The following is a 20,237-nucleotide window of genomic DNA, read 5'->3' as shown; positions in this document are numbered from 1 at the left end:
TCTATTGCCCACAGCCCCAGTTCTTGCCCTCATCACTTGTTAAAAGCCCTTATCCTGAACTGCAGTGGTTTTTAGGTCGAGGACTACCGGTCTGCCGGAGGCAGAACCGGAAGTCGGAAGATTTAATGTTTTCTAGAGTGGCTATTTAGCCCGCCTCTCTTTTTGCTTCTCCTCCATTGGCTGGCTTCCTAAACGGAGGCCAGCCATTGGAGGAGAGAGCCGTCCCTCCAAATAGGCTCCGTCTTTTTCAGATTCGGGGGCGTGTTTCTTGCTGTTCTTTCCACTTTTTAGCCACGCCCTTTTTCGAACAGCAGGAACACGCCCCCGAATCCGAAAAAGTTTGGAAGCTCCCATCCGCCATTTTTTATCTATCCTCTGGCCGTGAGGATCTTCTTGCTGTTGCTCTCGCGCGCTGTCCGCCTGCGTCCTCCTCGCTGCCCTGCACACCGGGTTTTCAGGCTGTGCTTGTTTTTCCTCCTTTGTGCGTTTTCCCGATTGTGCGAGCCATCCGATGGACCCTGACGGCTCGAATTACGAACTTCGTAAGGATCACGCACTTTCCCGGTTCGCAGCACCTTAAAGGCTGCTCTCTTTGCTTGTTTTTTATTGACTGGGCTCTTTTTAGCACCACGGTGCAGAGCAATGTATTGTGCACGGAGCTGCAGGGACTTCGCGTGACACCAGTAGATCCATGGATAACTAAAGCATTCGCCTATTATACAACGAGGCTGCATTTTGCGAACATTTCATTTTGGAAAAAAAAGTATGTTCTGTTCAGTAATTGACTGCGCAAACACATAAGAGTTTATAACTTGGCCAAATACTCCTTCGGATACGCAAGTGAGTAGTGCTTCACACAACCAGCGATCAAAGTGCATGAAAAAAAGTACGGGAATTGTGATCCTGGGTTAATTGTGGGGAGAGAGGGGGGGGGAGAAGGGGAGAGGGCGTGGGAACAAAGTGAAAGGCCTGGCTGAAGAGAACTAAATAATCTTAATTATGTTGGTATATCACCTTTAGGTAACAGCATACAACATAACGCACACCTTAAATGAAAAATAAACGCAAGGGAAACTAGTGAGGGGGACATATGCTATTTGACGTTATGACGACGACTCTATTGATTAATGCGATCACTGCGGAGATCTGTCGGTGTAACGAGATCTGAATCCGGGTTGGTGTGGTGGGGAACAATGACTTGTGTATTTTTAGTACTACGAGGTCTACCCTGTGGCAGAAAGCCCTGTGATTACATTATTTTAAACTAGCATTGCACAGTATGAGATTGGCTGCCACAAGTGTGCAGAAGATTTAGTTTCACGATTAGAAAAGCTCTTCTAAAATATACATTTTATTAATACACAAACTGCACCTAGTCCAAACATTTTTTTAACTGTCCATTAAAAGCACACGTTGGTAACAACCTCAGCATACCTCTGAAAAAGAATTAAGCTTTGTAACCAACAAGCTTCAAAGGGCTCCACCACCGGCCCCCGAGCAGCCTTTACATTCGCAGATCAATCAGTCGCACATATTTACATTTCTTTCAGCAGGCACCCTAGCAAAAAGTCTTGTTTCTTGTTCAGGGTCGTACCTCTCTCGCGCCTTCATAACACCGGAGACTCTTCCCTCCCCCCCCCCCCCCACCACCCATTTTCACTTCCAGCTGTTTAAGCTAACTGCCCCCGGGATCGTTGTCCTTTACAAAAAGAAGGGGAGCTGTTTTTGTTAAAGGAAAAAATAAATATGGGCAAGTCCTGCCCCACAGATCCTGTCCACTTTGACCTCTGCACACAGTAGAGTGACCACATGGCACCAAAAGCCATATTTATTGCTGGTCCTGGACTCTCTTTTCACAGTGTGTATGTATACTTTGCAAGCCTTCACTTCAGGTCCTACTGAATGAGTTGCGATAACACGCCCAGAGTCGCCTTACAGTGTCGCGGAAGCATTTGAACCAGAACCCCCAACCCCCGGCCATTTTCGTATGGCAGATTGGGATGTAGCCAGCGATGATGCACATTTTGGGCAGCACAATTTCAAAGGGTTCTTTCCTCATTTGCGGAGGTCAGATCCTCATGCGAGTGAGGAAACACCCCTACAGGTGGGGAGATTCCTTTGCTCCTATGCAGTTTTACTAACACACGTGCATGTTTAAACCAACATTGTGGGAGTGCAAGCATTGTTTGGCAGCTAGTGCGCTGTATGCACACCTCTGGCGTTGCCCTTCACCCAGGAGGTGCATTGTAGAGGGCGGCGGAAGTGTGGGCGTGTGTGGGGGTCTCTGTGGTCCCTGAAATGAATTCCTTGCCTGCCGCTGCTGTCACACACTTCACTTTGGATCTGCCGCTATAGTATGAAGTCACCCCTCCTCATGGTATTGCGTCACTGCCCTCAAGGCAGACGACTTGAGTGTGCTTCTGGAACACCCATATTTCCCCAAACAATCTCACGCACCGTCACGGTCTTTGCCAGGTACACACGCAAAACAGACCAGCAGTGTCAGGTCCCTAATTTGGCCCCTGGTAACAATGGCCGTTAAATGTACAATACTAGGGTTCGATTACAAAAACACTTTGCACTGGTGCAAACACTTATGCAGCGTTTCTGGTGCTTGAGTAATATGAAACGAAGAAAACAGTATATGGGCAATCATGGTACAAACTTAATATTTCTGCTGTGCTAACATAGTAAGATTTTTTTTCTCCTATTCCAGAAGTTTCACGCAGGCCCCAGACAGCAAGGCTAAATGTCACACATCGCCTTTAAGCGAATTCTGACTTTAGAGCCAGCAGTACTGCTAAGACTTGTAATGCTTGTTTTTTTTATTGTAAGCACGGATATGCTTTCAAAGTCCTGTTGATTAAAAAACATGGCCGGTTATATGTGTCCCTGCATGGGAGCAATCCGGCAGCTATGGCCAGAGAAAGGCACCCTTAGCTTTTTTCACCATGTATTTGTTCCAGTTGGCACGTTTTGCGCAGAAACGAAAAAGTAGTATTGCAAGTTTCTCCAATAAAATGTTGGCGTCCATCTTATATGTTCTGCCACATATGACCATACAGGATTTATGGACTCTTGCGTCAATCATAGATAGTAGTCAAAATACCCATGGCAGGTGTGATGCCTTTAGCTTTACTCTGATTTTGTTGTTACCTCACAACATCCCTCTCCCTCACTACCTCACTCTTTCACTACCTCACTCTCTATCTACCTCACTCTCTATCTCACTACCTCACTCTCTAACTCACTACCTCACTTTCTCTCTGCTAATGCAATAGGTATCACATATGCAAAAAAAAAGCTAATGCCAATAGAAATGACAATGCCATTTATTTAGGGATACAAAAATGATAAAAAAATAATGAGCAATACCAATAGCTCTACCTATAATATTGCCGAGACCATTGCATTGTAAATGCTTGTTACATCCTGGTGTAAGAGAGCGCCTTTTGGCAGCTGAGTTCAGATGCACAGTACAGTGAACGAGCCTGCACAGGCACATAGAGAGGATGTGACCTAACAACCAGAGCTGACGACTTCGGAGCAGAGGATCCGGGTTCATTGGACTCTCGGCATCGGCTTAACATCCTGTGATTCTGGGCAAATCACGTATTCTCCCCCTGCCTAGCAAAAATGAATGTGTCCTGTAACTTAACTAGTGCTCATATAAAGGGCTCCGATACCTTCGGGTCAAGTTCACACTCTATAAAACTGCAAATGTAGCGCCAAGAAGCAGAGGCAGAGAGCGCTTGTCCTGCCAGCATCATACAACGTGCGTTCTTTCCAGTGTAAAAGAGAGAGGCGGGTGCACACACAGCTCATGTGCCGCAACAGCTCTCACTCAGCTGTGCACCCTTAAAATCACATGGCGGGGCTTTCGTTGCTTCTCTTTTTCAAATGCAAGCACATGGCACAAAATAAAATGAAATCAAATGCAGGTGTCTGAACTTGGCTGCTATACGCTCGCAATAAAAATGTTTACATTATAAAACATTCACTGAGGCGGCTGCTTTACTAGTGGGCTTTTTTTAATAGCAAGACTTTCACTTTACGGTACATTGTATAATTATTTAGGAAGGAGACGAGAATAAATCAACACCAAACACTCTAATCAGAAGCACTCTAATCACAGGGACCTCTGGCGTGTCACGCACGTGCCTTATTACAGCAGCTTTAAAAAAAAGACAGAAAATAAATCAACACCAAACACTCCAATCACAAGCACTCTAATCACAGGGACCTCTGGCGTGTCACGCACGTGCCTTATTACAGCAGCTTTAAAAAAAAAGACAAAGTAAATCACCATCTCACTGGCCACCAAACACAGCTGAGAATGTAAAGTGGGTGAGAGGAAAGGCAAACTGCGTAAGGATGAAAGGCAGAGCTGATGGAAAGGGAATAATGTCTTTCTAAAGATGATGGGCGGAGAGGATGAGAAGATGCGGAGAAAGGGACAGAGTGGTGGGGTGAAGAGAGGAGAACTGTTGGGGGGTGGAGGAATGATAGCGGATGTTGGATGTCTGGTAACCAATCCCCACTGAAGCACAAAACCAAGCAACATAAGCACATCGGCAAGAGCTTCTAAGCGCTTCTGGACACCGAGGAAAAAACAAGGGTTTCAAACTGTGCCCAGCATGTGTGAGGATAACGAGGCCATCAGGTTAGCCAGCTACATCCATGCCGTCAGGATAACATTTTTCTGCTGCTGGGCTTTCATTTGACAATCCCATGCATTCTGGGAGTTGAAGACATGGGTTGTTTACAAAACAAGCATCGATCTCTTATCTTTATGGGGCCATGTGTTTCTAATTAGCGTGGAGGTGCACACTGCCCCCGACCTCTCAAAGGAAAAAAATCTTGACAAAGGCAAGATTTATTTCCTTTGAGAGGTCGGGGCAGTGTGCGCCTCCACGCTAATTAGAAACACATGGCCCCGTAAAGATAACAAAGTGCTTTGCGACAGCCGCAAAGCAGACGAGCCAGTCCGGATCGGCTGGATGAAAAAGCGAAAGGGCGTCACCAAAACAACCTCATTTCCAATGGCAGGCCACCGTTTAGAATAAACGGTGACGCCAGCCAATGAAAATGAGGGGCGGGGCTTCAAGTACCCTTCTCAAGTCTACTCTCCTACAAAATCTCTCGCCCAGAGAGTAGCGCAGCAACGGCAGGCGACACCTAATAATACTAGGGCCCTATTTCATCTAAGGAGGGGTGTGCCCCATAATACTGGAAACTTTATTAGTGGCACTTTATTCAGTATCGTATTCACTGGCGGCGCTTGCTTTGCTCCAGATGCAAAAAGAACTATTGATGGACAGAATGCAGAACAATGTCATACATTCACATTCCGTCCATCAATTGTGTGTCTTTTGCTTTCTCGTCCTAAGTGCGCCAGGTATGCTCAGACGTGAGTCCTGGGCTCACTGTGCCACTGAAATCAAGCTATCCTGGCTGAAGAGGGGTGAAACCCCGAAACCGGTCCTAGGATGCTTGTTTCCGGTCCAGGGAGGACCTGGCTTGGCAGTTCGGACTGGTCTGTTCCCATGAGGCACAAGGTCAAGACCGATTTGCATATAACCAGGTCTAAACTAGGGTGGCATGGTGAGCAAACGAATGATGGATTTAACCCAGATCTCTTGACTGGGGGTGAATGTTTTGATTTGTTCTGCATTCCGTCCATCAATTGTGTGTCTTTTGCTTTCTCGCCCTAAGTGCGCCAGGTATGCTCAGACGCGAGTCCTGGGCTCACTGTGCCACTGGAGTCAAGCTATCCTGGCTGAAGAGGGGTGAAACCCTGAAACCGGTCCTAGGATGCTTGTTTCCGGTCCAGGGAGGACCTGGCTTGGCAGTTCGGGCTGGACTGTTCCCATGAGGCACAGGGTCAAGAATGATTTGCATATGGCCAGGTCTAAACTGGGGTGGCATGGTGAGCTGAATGATGGATTTAACCCAGATCTCTTGACTGGGGGTGAATGTTTTGATTTGTTCTGCATTCCGTCCATCAATTGTGTGTCTTTTGCTTTCTCGCCCTAAGTGCGCCAGGTATGCTCAGACGCGAGTCCTGGGCTCACTGTGCCACTGGAATCAAGCTATCCTGGCTGAAGAGGGGTGAAACCCCGAAACCGGTCCTAGGATGCTTGTTTCCGGTCCAGGGAGGACCTGGCTTGGCAGTTCGGGCTGGACTGTTCCCATGAGGCACAGGGTCAAGAATGATTTGCATATGGCCAGGTCTAAACTGGGGTGGCATGGTGAGCTGAATGATGGATTTAACCCAGATCTCTTGACTGGGGGTGAATGTTTTGATTTGTTCTGCATTCCGTCCATCAATTGTGTGTCTTTTGCTTTCTCGCCCTAAGTGCGCCAGGTATGCTCAGACGCGAGTCCTGGGCTCACTGTGCCACTGGAATCAAGCTATCCTGGCTGAAGAGGGGTGAAACCCCGAAACCGGTCCTAGGATGCTTGTTTCCGGTCCAGGGAGGACCTGGCTTGGCAGTTCGGGCTGGACTGTTCCCATGAGGCACAGGGTCAAGACTAATTTGCATATAGCCAGGTCTAAACTGGGGTGGCATGGTGAGCTGAATGATGGATTTAACCCAGATCTCTTGACTGGGGGTGAATGTTTTGATTTGTTCTGCATTCCGTCCATCAATTGTGTGTCTTTCGCTTTGCTCCAGATGCCAACGGACCCAGGATTGATTGGTCGACCCTCACTGTAACTGCACTGTCTTGCTTAAGTGCACGTTTTTTGTGCGACCCTCCAAAATATTAATCGTCTCTAATATACTGGGAAGGAAAACGATGTGCAGTCAAAATAAATAGAGCAAACACATACAAATCGCAAATACTGCAAACATGGCCTTGTAATACTCTGCGTTGGAACCTTGTGTTTTGCGTGTGTGTTTTGTGAGTATATCATGCCCTCTCCGGCCATTGTTCGCAGGATTCTCCCATCAAGTGTCTGCAGGCCGCATGCCCGCCTTCTCCTCCTTACATCCTCTTATTACCCCTCCTCCTCTTCCTCCTCCTCCGTCCACGCCCTCTGGTCCATAGTCCGGCCCCTACCGGTAAATACTGGACTCTGCTTCCCTCTCGCCTGGTTCCAAAGGTCCCAAGTCACCTGGGCTTCACAAATAGTCCTGTCCCCTCTCCGGGTCCCCTGACTGTCCTTCTTGAGTCTCCTGTCCCGTGAGTCCTGCTCCCCTCAGCTGTCGTTCTTTCCCAAGTCTCCAACTTCTCTGCAGTGTCTCCTGTCTCCCCCTCACCGCTCTCTCCGGCTGCAGGGTGCAGACCGGTCTGCAGAGGGCGCAAAGGGACGGTGATCGGGGGCTCGCAACATGCCCCCCTTATACGGACGGATTTTGGGGTGAGTAGCGCCATCATTTCCTTTACCCTTCTACGGGAGAGTCTCGCGGAGCTCTCAAGTTTCCCTGACGCAGCTTCGAGTTTTTTTTCCTCCCAGAACAGTATTTTTCCTTTGCATTTTGGGTCTTGTAATCCTAATAGGGTCACATGAGAGCTCTGTGTCATCAGAAGCCAAGAAGGGTCCTGTGCGTGGTGTGGGGAGGTATTAGGGTTCACCGTTCATGTGAGCAGTATAAGATACGAGGCACCCGGAGGTTAGTTCACGGACACTGACTACAGTAAACTGACAAGATGTGCAAAAGTTCGACCAGCAGCGTCCATGCCACTCGCGATGCAAATACCCCTCGCTGCTTTACCTGTGCAAGCTTTTATATTCCGCTAATTCGATCCAGTTGGTTTCAGAGACGTGAACCAAGACTGCAACTACCAGAATACACTTGATTGTAACATAAATGCCCGGATGTGGAGCCTTGTGACTGTGGTGAGATGGAGTCCTATCGCACACCTGACATGGGCGGTGTAAAGCAGCTAAGGACTGTCACGGGTCATGCTGGGAGATAGGTTGTGTAGTATGCGTTGAGGGCCCCTATCGGTGGTATACAATGGTATGCGGTTTCTATAGGTGGTATACGATGATAGTACCTGTGTTGTATTTGAAAGTATTGGGTTTCATAAGTCTAGTTTAAGGCAGCCACAATCAGCAGTATAGAAAGGTACAGGGGTCATCCTTGGTGGTATAGGCAGGAATAAGGGTTAGTTCTGTTGCTGCAGGTAGTTTATGAACAACCTATGTTAATTTGAGGAAAGTTATTGGTTGTATAGGAAAGTATTAGTTCCCCTGTACTCAGATTTAGCAGGTGTAAGGGTCTGTCTGGGCATAATGGAAAGACATGCAGGTGCCTATGGGTGGTTCTGAAAGGTGTGGGGGTATAACTGGACTGCATCGAAAGTTCTAAGGCTTCTATGGATGTGTGAGGGAGATATGACGTACTGTTTAATGGTGTGAGCGCTCCTATAGGTGTATGGATGGGATATGGAGGTAGAAAGGTCCCTCAGGGCAGGACGACAGTACATACCATCATACGAGGAACCCTTTTGATGGTGAAGGTGAGTATGAAGTTCGTGTGAGTGGAAGGTGGAATAAGGTGTAAGGATTCTTAAGGGTGGTTTGGAAAGGTATGGAGGTCTCTATTGGTGTTGAGGCTGTATAGGAAAGTATAACCAAATGGTACTAGGGTCTCTGGGGTGGGCCCATTTACGTGTCTCCAGTCGTTTATTCGAGAGAGTGAGGCTCGTTGTCTGCAGTATCAGTAGGTGAGTTAGCAAGATGGGTTTTGAAGGTGTAAGAATGTCTGTGGGGCACATGTGGGGACTCCTTGGATGTGTGGAAGTACTTGTGTTTGGTGTCAGACCCCTAGATATGAAATCTACTAGTCCATGTATTTGTATCAAAAGTGTAAGGATTCCTTGAGGTGTACCAGAATATGCATGGATCCATTTGGATAAGTCAGGAGGTGTGTGGGTTGTTGCTGTCATGTCAGATGTGAGCGCACCGGTGGTGATACCAGAGGGTGTGTGGCCCTTATGGTAGTACCCAAGGTGAAAAGATTCCTAAGGTTGAATTAAAAAAAGTTGAGGGTCACGGTGGAGATGTCTGAGGGAGCACAGGGTCCTGGTGGTAATATCAGTAGTATGAGGGCTGCAAGAGTGCCTGCGATGTTGTCAGTGTCAGGTCCTTGGGTGTGATGGAGGTGGCATGAGAGTCCATGGGGTACGGGTGAAAAAGAAGGTGCAAACGATGATGCTAGATGTGTGGAATACTGGGGTCGATATGAGGTGTGAGAGGCCCCTCATTGTGATATCAGAGGATGTGATGGTTCACGTTGGTGTTTTTGTGGTTTGTGGCCTCTAGGGGTAAAGGAGGAAATGAGAAGGTCCATGTGGAGATGTGAGATGGAGTGCGAGCCCGTGGTGGTGATCTCAGAAGGTCTGATAGTCCACGGGTTTGATAACAGGCAGCACTGGGCTCTCTGGGTGATATTATAATGTGTTCTGGTCCGCTTATTTCAGTCACATCTATAGATGCTAGGGCCTATAGAAGTGGCTTACATCTATAAGGACCCTTGGCGTCAGAAGGTGTTGGGATACAGGTGGTGTATCAGGTGTGATACCACTTTGTGGGTGGTGTCGGTCCTGTATTTGGGAATTATAATGTGTGAGGGGCCCCTCTGGTGCAGTGGGGATAGTTGTTGGTGCATAGGTTCAACAATGTGTGGGTTCTAGTGGTGGTTTCAGAAGATGGAAGGGCCTAAGAAGAGACATAGGGCACAGGAGGTGTGATCATGAGATCACATGATAAGAAAAAAATGCCTGAGGAGGGATGCTAGTAATGAAAGATGAGAATACCCATCAAGTACTAGATGCGTGTCCTGGCGGACAGGGATAAAGCGCACTGTGACATTAGACACCCCACTCCTTTGGCCAATACTCGCTGTGACTGAACAAACACTCTGCATGCGTGCACCTTACTCGATTTGGAAGGCTGATGATGTCCCCTGAGCAAATGTTGCTCTGTTATAAATAGGGCTTACAGTTTTATGGTATTTATATTGTCAATACATTTCTGTCTGTATTTTTCCATGTTTATTTTTATCATTTTGTTTGTTTATCCATATTTATTTGGGGTAAGAAAACCTATCTACGACTAGTGCACTTCTGCACTTATTCAATCAATAAAGGGCATTCTTACTTGAAAGGATGTTAGCGCTTTCAGAAGCCCTGTTTAATGCAGCTCTCCTATGCAGGGCAATGAATCATTCGGATTGTAGCACAAGTGTACGCATATCTGCAGCTGTTTAAAGGTTCAAGACACAGACCCCTTTGTACCCTCTGCCTGTCGTTATGCACAGATGAGGCATTGTTGGCAACATTAAGAATCACACAAAGAAAGATGCACTTTCCAGTTTATACAACATTTAAATAAATACAGCCAGAGAACTAGATGGTTTTCTGTCTGTTTGACTTTAAAAATCTGTAAAAATAAATAAATATATAAAATCAGCAAAGTTGAAGCCTTCGCTATAAACCTCGGCTGCAGACCTTAAAATGCTTACAGTGGCAATGGTGAATCTCTGACAGCAGGAGCACTTCCAGGAGCATCTTTCAACTCTCATTTGGAGGATCGCAGGGGTTAAGAAGGCAGTGGGACACCTCCCATTGGCTTCATTCGCCTCTGAGGTTTCTCTTTTGTATTTTGTAGTTTCCATAAATAACAGCGCGTGCACGCTCATACACTCGCCAATCATTCAGATAAGTGTGCACTGACCTGGAGAAACATATTCACGAGTTGAAGTTTTCTTAATAGCTTCCTCGGGGGTAGTAAGCGCTATATAAAATACGGGTACAAATGCAATTTTGTTTACTTAGGGCTAATAGCCCTTAAATTATTATTTAATTGAATGCAGGTATAACAGTCACTGCCTGCAGCGAAGATCTGTACGAAACCTGCAGGTCACTGTGAGTCACGGGAACCATGCAAAAAGGGCCTATTTTAGAGTGTATTATAACGAAATCCTTCGACTTTATTTGGGGGGATGGTAATGCCGCGTGTTGCAAGGTACTGAAGCAACAAGACTGTAGTATCCTTAAATGAGACTCAACCCAAATAAAGATGAAATTGCTGAGTTCTTTATTTCAGCCCCCCGCATACAGGAAAAGCACCTCCAGCGCTGACAGTCTCCGTAGCAGAACTGTCTTAAGAAAGAATCTAAGAATACAATACATTCTACAATCTAGAATAGTGTGACTCGTCTTCAAGCAACATACTACACAATCCCCCTTCTTAAAGGAAACAAAACAACCACAACAACAAAAAAAAAAAATATCTAAATAAAATCAACTACAATCAAAGATTTCTTAAGATTTTGGTTTTTTAACAATTCTACCACTAGATGTTTTTACGATGTTCTCATTACAAGATAACTATGGTGTAACAGAATCCTGAACATCATGTGAATTGTGTCACCCAGGGGAGAATTGACATCTGATGAAACCTCCGGCAAGGAAACACTTTTTGGAGAGACAATACAATCATGTGAATCCTCAAGATTAACATCAGAAGATATTCTTGGAATAGTAGAACAATCAGAAGTTACACTTTCATCATTTGAATTAGAATTATCAATATGTTGTGAGAAATCACATGTATCTAACCACCAAAAATTCTTGCATTTATTACATTCTTCTGTTTCAGAATTATATGAAACTGGTGCAAGACGACTACAATGCCAAACTTCACCATTTTGAAGTAAAGCAGTGTTGTTCATAACCTTGACTTCTAGTTTAGTTTCACTAAACTTGCTTTCGGTTTTTGAAACTCTCTTAGCATTTTTAACTCTAACCCATTGACCTCTATGTAAGTTAACCTGTTTGGTGCCATGTTTCAAATCATAATAGGTTTTGTTTTTCATCTGAGATTCTTTAATATTCTCTCTCACAATAGGTATGTCGCAAGAAACGATTCCACTTTTATTTAACCAACCAGGATTGATTTTTGAATGTGGAATTCTGCCTCTCATTAAAGAAAAAGGACTTTTACTAGTAGTACCATGGATAGTACTTCTATATGCCCAAAGGAGTTTTTTAAATTCTTCTTCTTCCCAAGATAGGTTACTTTTGTTAGCAAGTTGGATAACTCCTTTAATACTACGGTTGGCTCTCTCAACAATACCATTACCGCTTGGGTGATACAATGCTGTGAATCTCTGTTGAATCCCAGAAGCATTTAAATAGTTTTTCATTTCAAGGGATTTAAATTGTACTCCATTGTCAGATAGAATGAACTTAGGGAAACCTTCCCTTAAGAAAATATCATCTAAAAATGTTATTACCGTTTTAGTATTGATGATATCTACAACACACATTTCTAACCATCTTGAAAAAGTATCAATGAGTACCAAAATGTATTTCTGTGAACTATCTTGCCAACAAATTGGTCCCATACAGTCAATGGCAACAACTTCCCAGGGAAAATTAGGGCAACCAGGAGAAGCTAAAGGTGGATTGGATGTTTTAAGCGTTTTATCAGAAATCTCACACTTCACACATGATCTCACACATCTTTCTACATCTAAATCAATCCTAGGCCACCAATATAATTCTTTCAGACGTAGTTTGGTGCGTGTAATTCCTGAATGTCCTTCATGACATAGATCAACTATTTTATTCCTTGAGTTTTTTGGTGGGACAAATTTATCACCACGTAAAACCAATGTATCAGAAAGACTTAGTTCATTCCGAACTTCCCAAAAACCTCTCAATTCATCGTTGACAAATTTTTTATCAATTCCATTCCATCCGTGCATAATTAATTGTTTGAGGACAAGTAATATTTGATCAGAGTTCTCTGCTTCAAGTCATTCTTCTTTGCTAAAACTACTTTGAGTCCTATTTGATGATATGTGAGCTACTGAAAAATCATTCCAAGAATTCATGTCGAGCTCAACCAATGGTAAAGACATACGACTTAGAAAATCTGCAGTAAAGTTTTTGACACCAGGCATATATTGAACTTCATACATGAAGTCCTGTAGTCTCATGGATAATCTAGCAATTCTGGCTGTGGCATTGGTCAAACCATCAGTGGTCAGTAATTTAGTCAATGGTTTATGGTCGCATCGTAAGATAAATTTCCTTCCCCCAAAGAAATTTCCTAAAATGTTCTAGAGCCCATACACAAGCTAGGGTCTACAATAGAGTAACGTTCCTCAGTAGGAGTGAGAGAACGTGATGCGAAAGCAATAATTACTTCTTTGTTGTTCTCATCTAATTGTGTCAGTACGCTACCTAACCACCTGCTACTAGCATCAGTGGTGACAATGGTTTGTGCGCAAGGATCAAAACCTTGAAGACTAGGTGCTTGCGCAATGGCTGTTTTTATTTCCTCAAATGATGTTTGTCAAGAAGCACACCAAATAAACGGTGCCTTGTTTTTAAGTAGGGATCACATTACACAAGTTTTCTCTGAGAACTTGTCCACAAATTTTGAGTAAAATTCTGCAAGTCCTAAGAAAGATCTAAGATCCTTTTTCGATTTGGGTGGAGGAGCATCTTTAATGGCACTTACCAGGCTGGTTTTGGGTCTAATACCTAAGGCACTGACTTCATGACCCAGATATGTCACGTTATTTTCTGCAAATTTACATTTTGAAAGTTCAGCTGTAACTTCTTTGTCTTGTAAGATGCCCATAACTTTCCTTTTGTTCATCATTAATTTTTTTGTTAGGACCCATTATAAGAATATCATCTTGGAAGAATATTATACCTTGCATATCACCAAAAAATTCATGCATGAGCCTTTGAAATACCGCAGCTGCGGACGCTAACCCGAATGGCATGCGGCGAAACTGGTAACAACCAAAAGGAGTACAGAAAGGTGTGAGATGTTTACTCAAAGGATGTAAAGAAATTTGGTGATATGCACACGATAAATCAATCGTTGAGAACCATTTTGCACCTTTGGTTAATGAAAGCATTTCATTGATTCTCGGGAGAGGAAATTGATCAATGATTATATTTTCATTCAAATACCTTAAGTCTATGCACATGCGAATTTTCCCATTAGCGCGTCTGGCAATAACAATCGGAGAAATCCAATCAGGTGCTTCAATTGGTTCAATAACTTCTGCATCTAGTAATTTTTTTAAGTTCTGCTTTTACCTCATCTCGAACAATTAGTAGAATGTGACGTACTTTATGAATTTTGGAAATTGCATTGGGTCTGACTAAAATTTTATGTGTAAAACCCTCAAGATTCCCAATGCTGCCACTAAAAACTTTTGGAAATTCTTTTTTCTTTTTTTTTTTGACCTTTGTAAACCAACTTTATTAGTTGTTCACATAGAAATAAGAACAATTGATTAAATTAAACTGTATAGAGCAAAATAAAAATGTAAAAAGTCCAATTTTATCATAGGGTCTGTTGACCTACTAAATCAAATACATAAGACGGGTGACCAGATGCTGGAGGAATAAACCGAATACCAATTACTGAATCCAGTGTTAGGTTATAAACGTACATTTACAGGGGTGATTGCAAGCTGGTTTACCTTGGATAGCTATCAAATTTTTAACTTTTTTTTTTTTTTTTTAATTATTATTATCAAATGGTGATGCAACCATAATACATACAATACACAGACAAATCAGCATATACAAAATGCACGACCAGTCCATTTGGTGCCGGAGAGAGTGAGGACGAAAGGTGCACTGGAATGGGGTGGGGCAGGTAACCGCCCTCCGGGGGTTCCCTGGTTGGCAGATTTGGGGGGGGGGGGTGGGGAGAGTCCATGACGGGCATACTCACCCTTCCGGGGAGGGGGATACTGGTGCAAGGTGGGGGTGCGTCATACTGGATTACGATGGATGGAGGAGGTTGGAGGAGGTTGGAAGAGAAGTGAGGAAGCGAATGGGATAAGTGAGGAGGTTGCTGTGTGATGCGGGACTGAGTATTTGGAGTATGGGAGAGGATGGAAAGATGAGAGATATGTCGTTGGGGGGGTTTGTTTAATGTTTGGTTATGGTTGTTCAACCCTGTCCTAATAAATGGCCTTTTACGCTAAGAACTTGCGTGGAGTGGTTATTGCGCGACGTGCCACCGCAGCCCCAGGTTTGTACGCCTGTAGCACTCCCTCTTCTAAGGCTAGAGTGTAAACTATAGAGGGTTGGTTTCTGGAAACGCAAGCCTTAAGATGCTGACTGAGAAGTGCCATGCTATAACGATGGCCTCATTTTGGGCCTCAAATGAGCGTTTCGGTGCGACTGCTGAGTTTTTAACTGGTCACGAAGGCTGTGGGCGAGGCCCTGGGCTTCATGCCTTAAGTTCTGGGTCCACCAATGCTCATTAGGACACACCAGCACTTATGTATTGTTACAGTCAATCATATGTAGCCAATGCAGTTCTGTTGCATTCTTCGAGCGATATCCGGAAGAACCGGTCCCTGAAGTGGTACTCGCCTTTTTATGGCATCGATTCTTGGAAAACATGATCATCCTCTGCTTAGGTGAAACCTGGTAGTGTGCAACTTAGTCAGTTGTGCCAAGGACAAACTTACAAGTAACAGGGCCGAGCTTAAGGCAGAACCACAAGTTATAAGGGCAGTTCACCCCATAGATCAAGGGTGCAATGAAACTAACCAGTCACACAACACGTAATTCCCCTCGTCAGCAACGGTTTTTTAAAACGTGTTACTATTTGACAACAACCTTTTGTGTTTTTTTTTTTATAGGAGACAAACCTAATAAAACAGGTCTTATATCAGAGCGACAACACTTGCTGTTACAGCACAGGGCGGTGCATGTTTACAGATCTGCTGACAGCACCGTGGTGGGCCATGTGAACAGAATAATAACCGAGCCCGCTGTCTACAGCTTGCTCAAGCGCACAGGGAGGGTAGGACTGTCACTTAATGTAGTAGTAGTAATGCGCTGTATAAATGCTAAACAAAATACAATGTATGGGGAACCACACGCACTTATCTTTGAAAAAAGTATGCTTTTTTCCATGACTGTCTCATTTGTCTCTTGTCTTTCTGGTATTGTACACAATAAACTTACCTCTCATGGAATGACACAATTATGTGTCAAGTTACCAGAGAGCGCTTTGACATCGCCACTGAATTTCTTGGGAAAGTAAATAAATCCGATTTTTTAAATACAATTTTGGAACTTCTTTGGGGCTGAATTTCTCAATATAACATCTCGTTGGGCTATTAAAGGACGCCAATTGCATACTTCTAATTAGAAGGGTTGTGTTCCTTAAAAAAGAATTGGCTCCGCACCCTCCACTATATTACTCGCCTCAATAAGATGATCAATGTGTTGGTTGTTTATATTTAAATCGTTTTTAAACATAAATGAAAGTAAGGCTACAAATAGAACTTTGAAGACAGACTAAACGTCCTCATTTAATCACAGAGTGATTACATCAGCACACTTTATTCCAGGTCGGACCAAATATATACTTTTTTCCATCACCATATGCCCCCTCACGGGCAGCATATGGCGCCCTCCCATCCCAGTCCGGGGTGTATGGGAAGAGAAGGAAGTGGCAGCAACCAAACAGACTTGTGTGTAATCCAGTAAAAACCTAATCTGCAGAAACCTGTAACTCCAACTGCAGCCTTCGAAGACGGCGATGGCATATTAAATGTAAGGAGAGATGCTGTCGGACAACTAGGAACCCCTGCCATCCCACTGCACCCAGCAATATTAACAGGCAGACCCCACTGCTTTCATATGTGGAAAAAATGCCACTTGCCCTCAGAAACCACCTGCAGTCTCGCAGGATGCCATAGCGATTACTCCGCGCCTGTGGCAATCAAGCCTTTCTTAATTCTCTGTAGTTGATGGCGCCATCTCACGGAGGCCCTGCTGTAGTCTGAGCACTTAAGCATCCTCTCACGGGGGAAGTATATCTTCCCACCCTGTTGAAGCGCTCCCAGGATCATCTCCTTCTCTGCCGCAGTTCTCTACTCGAAAATGAGTCTTTCTTAGCACCTCCCCTTTCACTGTCTTGGTTGATGGTCCTAGGCTGTGCTGATGGTCACTTGGGAGGATACAACAGGCAAGAGAACCTGTCCGTGTCTTTTTAGGGAGGTATAGCTATGGTCTGTGCCCCTTGCAACTCTAGGAGGACTCCCTAGGTTGCTTCGAAGTTCAACTTGTTGTGCCCTGGTTCCAGGCAGCCATCTGGGGGCTGTGAGAAGTTGGCCTGGCATATGCCGTCCTCTAGTTATAGGGGACACCTTGCACCAGTCCAATTCGACTCTTATTGATGATAGGTTAAAGACAACCTTTAAAGAAAGCTATCCTAGTGGTAGCTGTGGAGAGCAGCCTTCAGGCTAAGTCTTGAAGGAGTGTTAAGCTTATTGTTTTACCATAGATAGCCTCTTGAATAACCAAATGAAAGAGTAGTCCACACAGGTGTATATATATAAAATATATGTATTTATTCTAAGCAGAATCCCACTAGTCTCTTTATGACTCTGGAGGTAAAGTTACAATTCAAACAAGCATTGATAGTTACAATAAATAGCACTGGAATCATTGGGCCCCAGGGGGGGACCAAACCATAAATTAAAAAAGTGGTATAAGAACCACGACAATTCTACAGATAATGCCTAGAGCATTGAGGGTCGCTGGCCCCTTAAGAAACCACCCAAGGTAGTGAGGATGGGGGCCCACGGGAGACGCGTGCAGTGGTATAAGCTGCTGTCGGGATCTCTATTAAACCCTATGGAGATTGTCGTGGTTGAACTTTACAAGATTAAAAACACTTCTAGCAGGAGTTCAAGTTCAGGAGCTTAGAGTTAAGCTTTTGAAGTGCCCACACCCATGAGAGTACCGAGGTACCACTGTTACCTGCACCAGGGAAGCCGGGTGCATAGGTCGTTTTCGATGTCAGGTCACGGGCTGGTTTTCAATGGGAAAACGTGTAGAACTACTGCTAGCCAAAAGCATCGTCGATGTCGTGAAGATTGAAGATGTAGATCTTGAAGAGAAGGACCTGAAAGCAGAGGGGACAGAGTCTGGGTCACGGCACAGTGACCAGGGAGCTCAGGAGAAAGATCCCTTCAATGTCGGGTGCTTCCAGGTGGAAGATGAGTATCCTGGATCAGCAGCCACGGGCTCCGGGAGGCTTCAAGGAAGGCCAGCTTCTGGAGGGCAACTGTCCCTCAAAGGATGAGGGTCGCTACGATGTTAGTGTCCGGATTGGATCCACAAAGCCTTGGCAACCGCAACCCACGCAAGAATCACAACACAGCTACTGGTGCAGACCCACGAGGTCTGAGCGAGGTCTCCAGCGAGGAGACGGAAGAGCAGGCCTGGAGCAACCAGGGGAACTCTTGGAAGTGAAGATTGACCTCCGCCAGGGTCCACCAGTCGAGAGACAAGGGACCGGGGGAGGCAGCAATTTGGCGTGCGTAAAGATGCGCCCACGGGTCGCCGGAGCGGGCTAGGGCGTCGATCTTTGGCACAGATGATGCTCTCTCTGTGTGTCCCAATCATCTCTATTCCACACATTCTAAACTCATAGTTTGATTTCAGTCCAGATTCGCCACTTTTGCTCAATTCATGACGGGCTGCTGCTTCCTGTACAGAAAAGTAATTATTGTCTCCAGCATAGTGGTTGACATAAATACATTTTTTATAAAGTTGAGTGCACACTGTTTGGGTTCGGCCACAAAAGCATTGTTTAATCGTGACTTCAAAGTCTGTTTCATTCTTAGACGACACAAACCAAATACAAGGCAGCTCCGAGGAGACACAGTACAATAGGACCTGTTGGTATTTATTATAAGGTATCAGGGCCTCGAAGTAATTCAAATAAGAAACAGTCTGTGTCCGCCCCACAAAACCATCTTGCCTCCCCCATCGCACATAGAACCACGCAGCCACTGCCATGACAGCTAGTCTCAACTCCGCAATGCCATATTATACTCTCGTTGGTGACACAGCTGGTCTCCTTTCCACCACACACCCTCAGGACTGACTTACAAAAAGATACTACTGGGGAACCCTGTCTCAGTACCACAACCTTTGATGGGCAATGCAAGCATGCACACACTCCATATTTTAGGACAACTTTGACACAACACACTTAGGAGTGGGCCTTCTGACCATACACGTGCACATACTCAGAGGTTTGACTGTAAAGACATATTAGTCTTGGCAAAAATATTCAAACCATCCCCGCACTGCAGAAGGCCGTGAACAGCACCGGGTCAAAAGGGCATAGTTGGGTCTTGCAGACCCCAAACCGAAGCCCCCTGTAAAAAGCCGGTCTGGCTGTGTGCATTTTAACACTGTGGATATCTTCGTCCTCCAGCATATTCTGGCACAGACCCACTCACCAACCCACACAGATCTGCCTCGTGCTCCTCACACTCGCAGGGAGCAGACACGCAGAACTGGGCCAGGGTGGTAACACCAAGGACCCCATTGCCGATCTCTGAAACTGTCTAATGGTGATTGGGGATGGAAGCTCTGCAGTGATGACCCGAGAAGACTGATGTTCACATGGCATATTCAACGTGCCATGCTTTTGCAGTTGGAGAGTATTTCACTGCACGGATTTATCATGCACATAGGTGTTGCTCCTAAAAACGCTTATGCAGCACTTCACTGTGCAGTGAAAATGGCTTAATAAGAGGGGTACAATTTTTATTAATGTAGCATGTACAGTGGTGCCAGGGCACACAGGCTTGGCAGGACCACCTCACCCCAACAATGGCTCTTTTTAGGTCTCTCCTCCAGAAGCTTTAGCTGTTGTCAAAGACCTGACAATAACAACACATAGTCTGCTTTGGGTCAGCCTGTTGCCTACCATTGGTTGGCTTTCTTGTCGGTATCATTTTTCTTGCTTCTCATTCAATGGCTTTCCTTCTTCATATGCTTGTTTTTTTTTTAAACCATAGCTTCTTTACCATCCTCTTAATTGGGTGGCTTGTGTTGGGGTGAGAATATGTGGGTGTGTTTCCTTGTCTGGGTGCCTGACTGCAGGTATATCGGTTAACCTGACTTCTATTTTGGTCCTAGTGTCACTCTAACCTAAGCATGGACACGGTGGCCTTGTCCTGTCACCGACAATGTGCGGTCCTGAACCTGTCCTGTGTCCAGCGTGCCCTCACAGTGAACCGTGTACTACTGTCTCTGTCCTCGGTAAAGCGCACCAAGTGGTGGTGGCAGTAAACTCGGTTTTGGAGATAAAAAATGTGACCAGACCTTTTTATCTCTGTCACTGAGAGTGAAGCTTATAGGGCCCCCTCGTTTGAAGTTACACTGTTATTGCAGTGCCCAGAATGATGCAGGGG

The 20,237-nt window shown here is 45.0% G+C and overlaps 1 protein-coding gene across 1 annotated transcript in view; it reads left to right on the top strand.

Moving 5' to 3' along the window:
- Positions 1–7,097: 7,097 nt before the first annotated feature.
- The window catches only part of LOC146869423 (phosphoenolpyruvate carboxykinase [GTP], mitochondrial-like), a 94,998-nt gene continuing 81,858 nt past the window's right edge, over positions 7,098–20,237 (top strand). The window contains exon 1 of the mRNA XM_085599822.1: positions 7,098–7,366. Within this exon, the coding sequence (XP_085455948.1) occupies positions 7,338–7,366 (29 nt within the window). The 5' untranslated portion in view covers positions 7,098–7,337. The remainder of the gene's footprint in view (positions 7,367–20,237) is intronic.

Source organism: Triturus cristatus, chromosome 1_1 (genome assembly GCF_964204655.1).
Source record: "Triturus cristatus chromosome 1_1, aTriCri1.1, whole genome shotgun sequence".
NCBI classification, from domain to species: Eukaryota; Metazoa; Chordata; class Amphibia; order Caudata; family Salamandridae; genus Triturus; species Triturus cristatus.
This window is presented reverse-complemented; position numbering and strand designations above follow the sequence as displayed.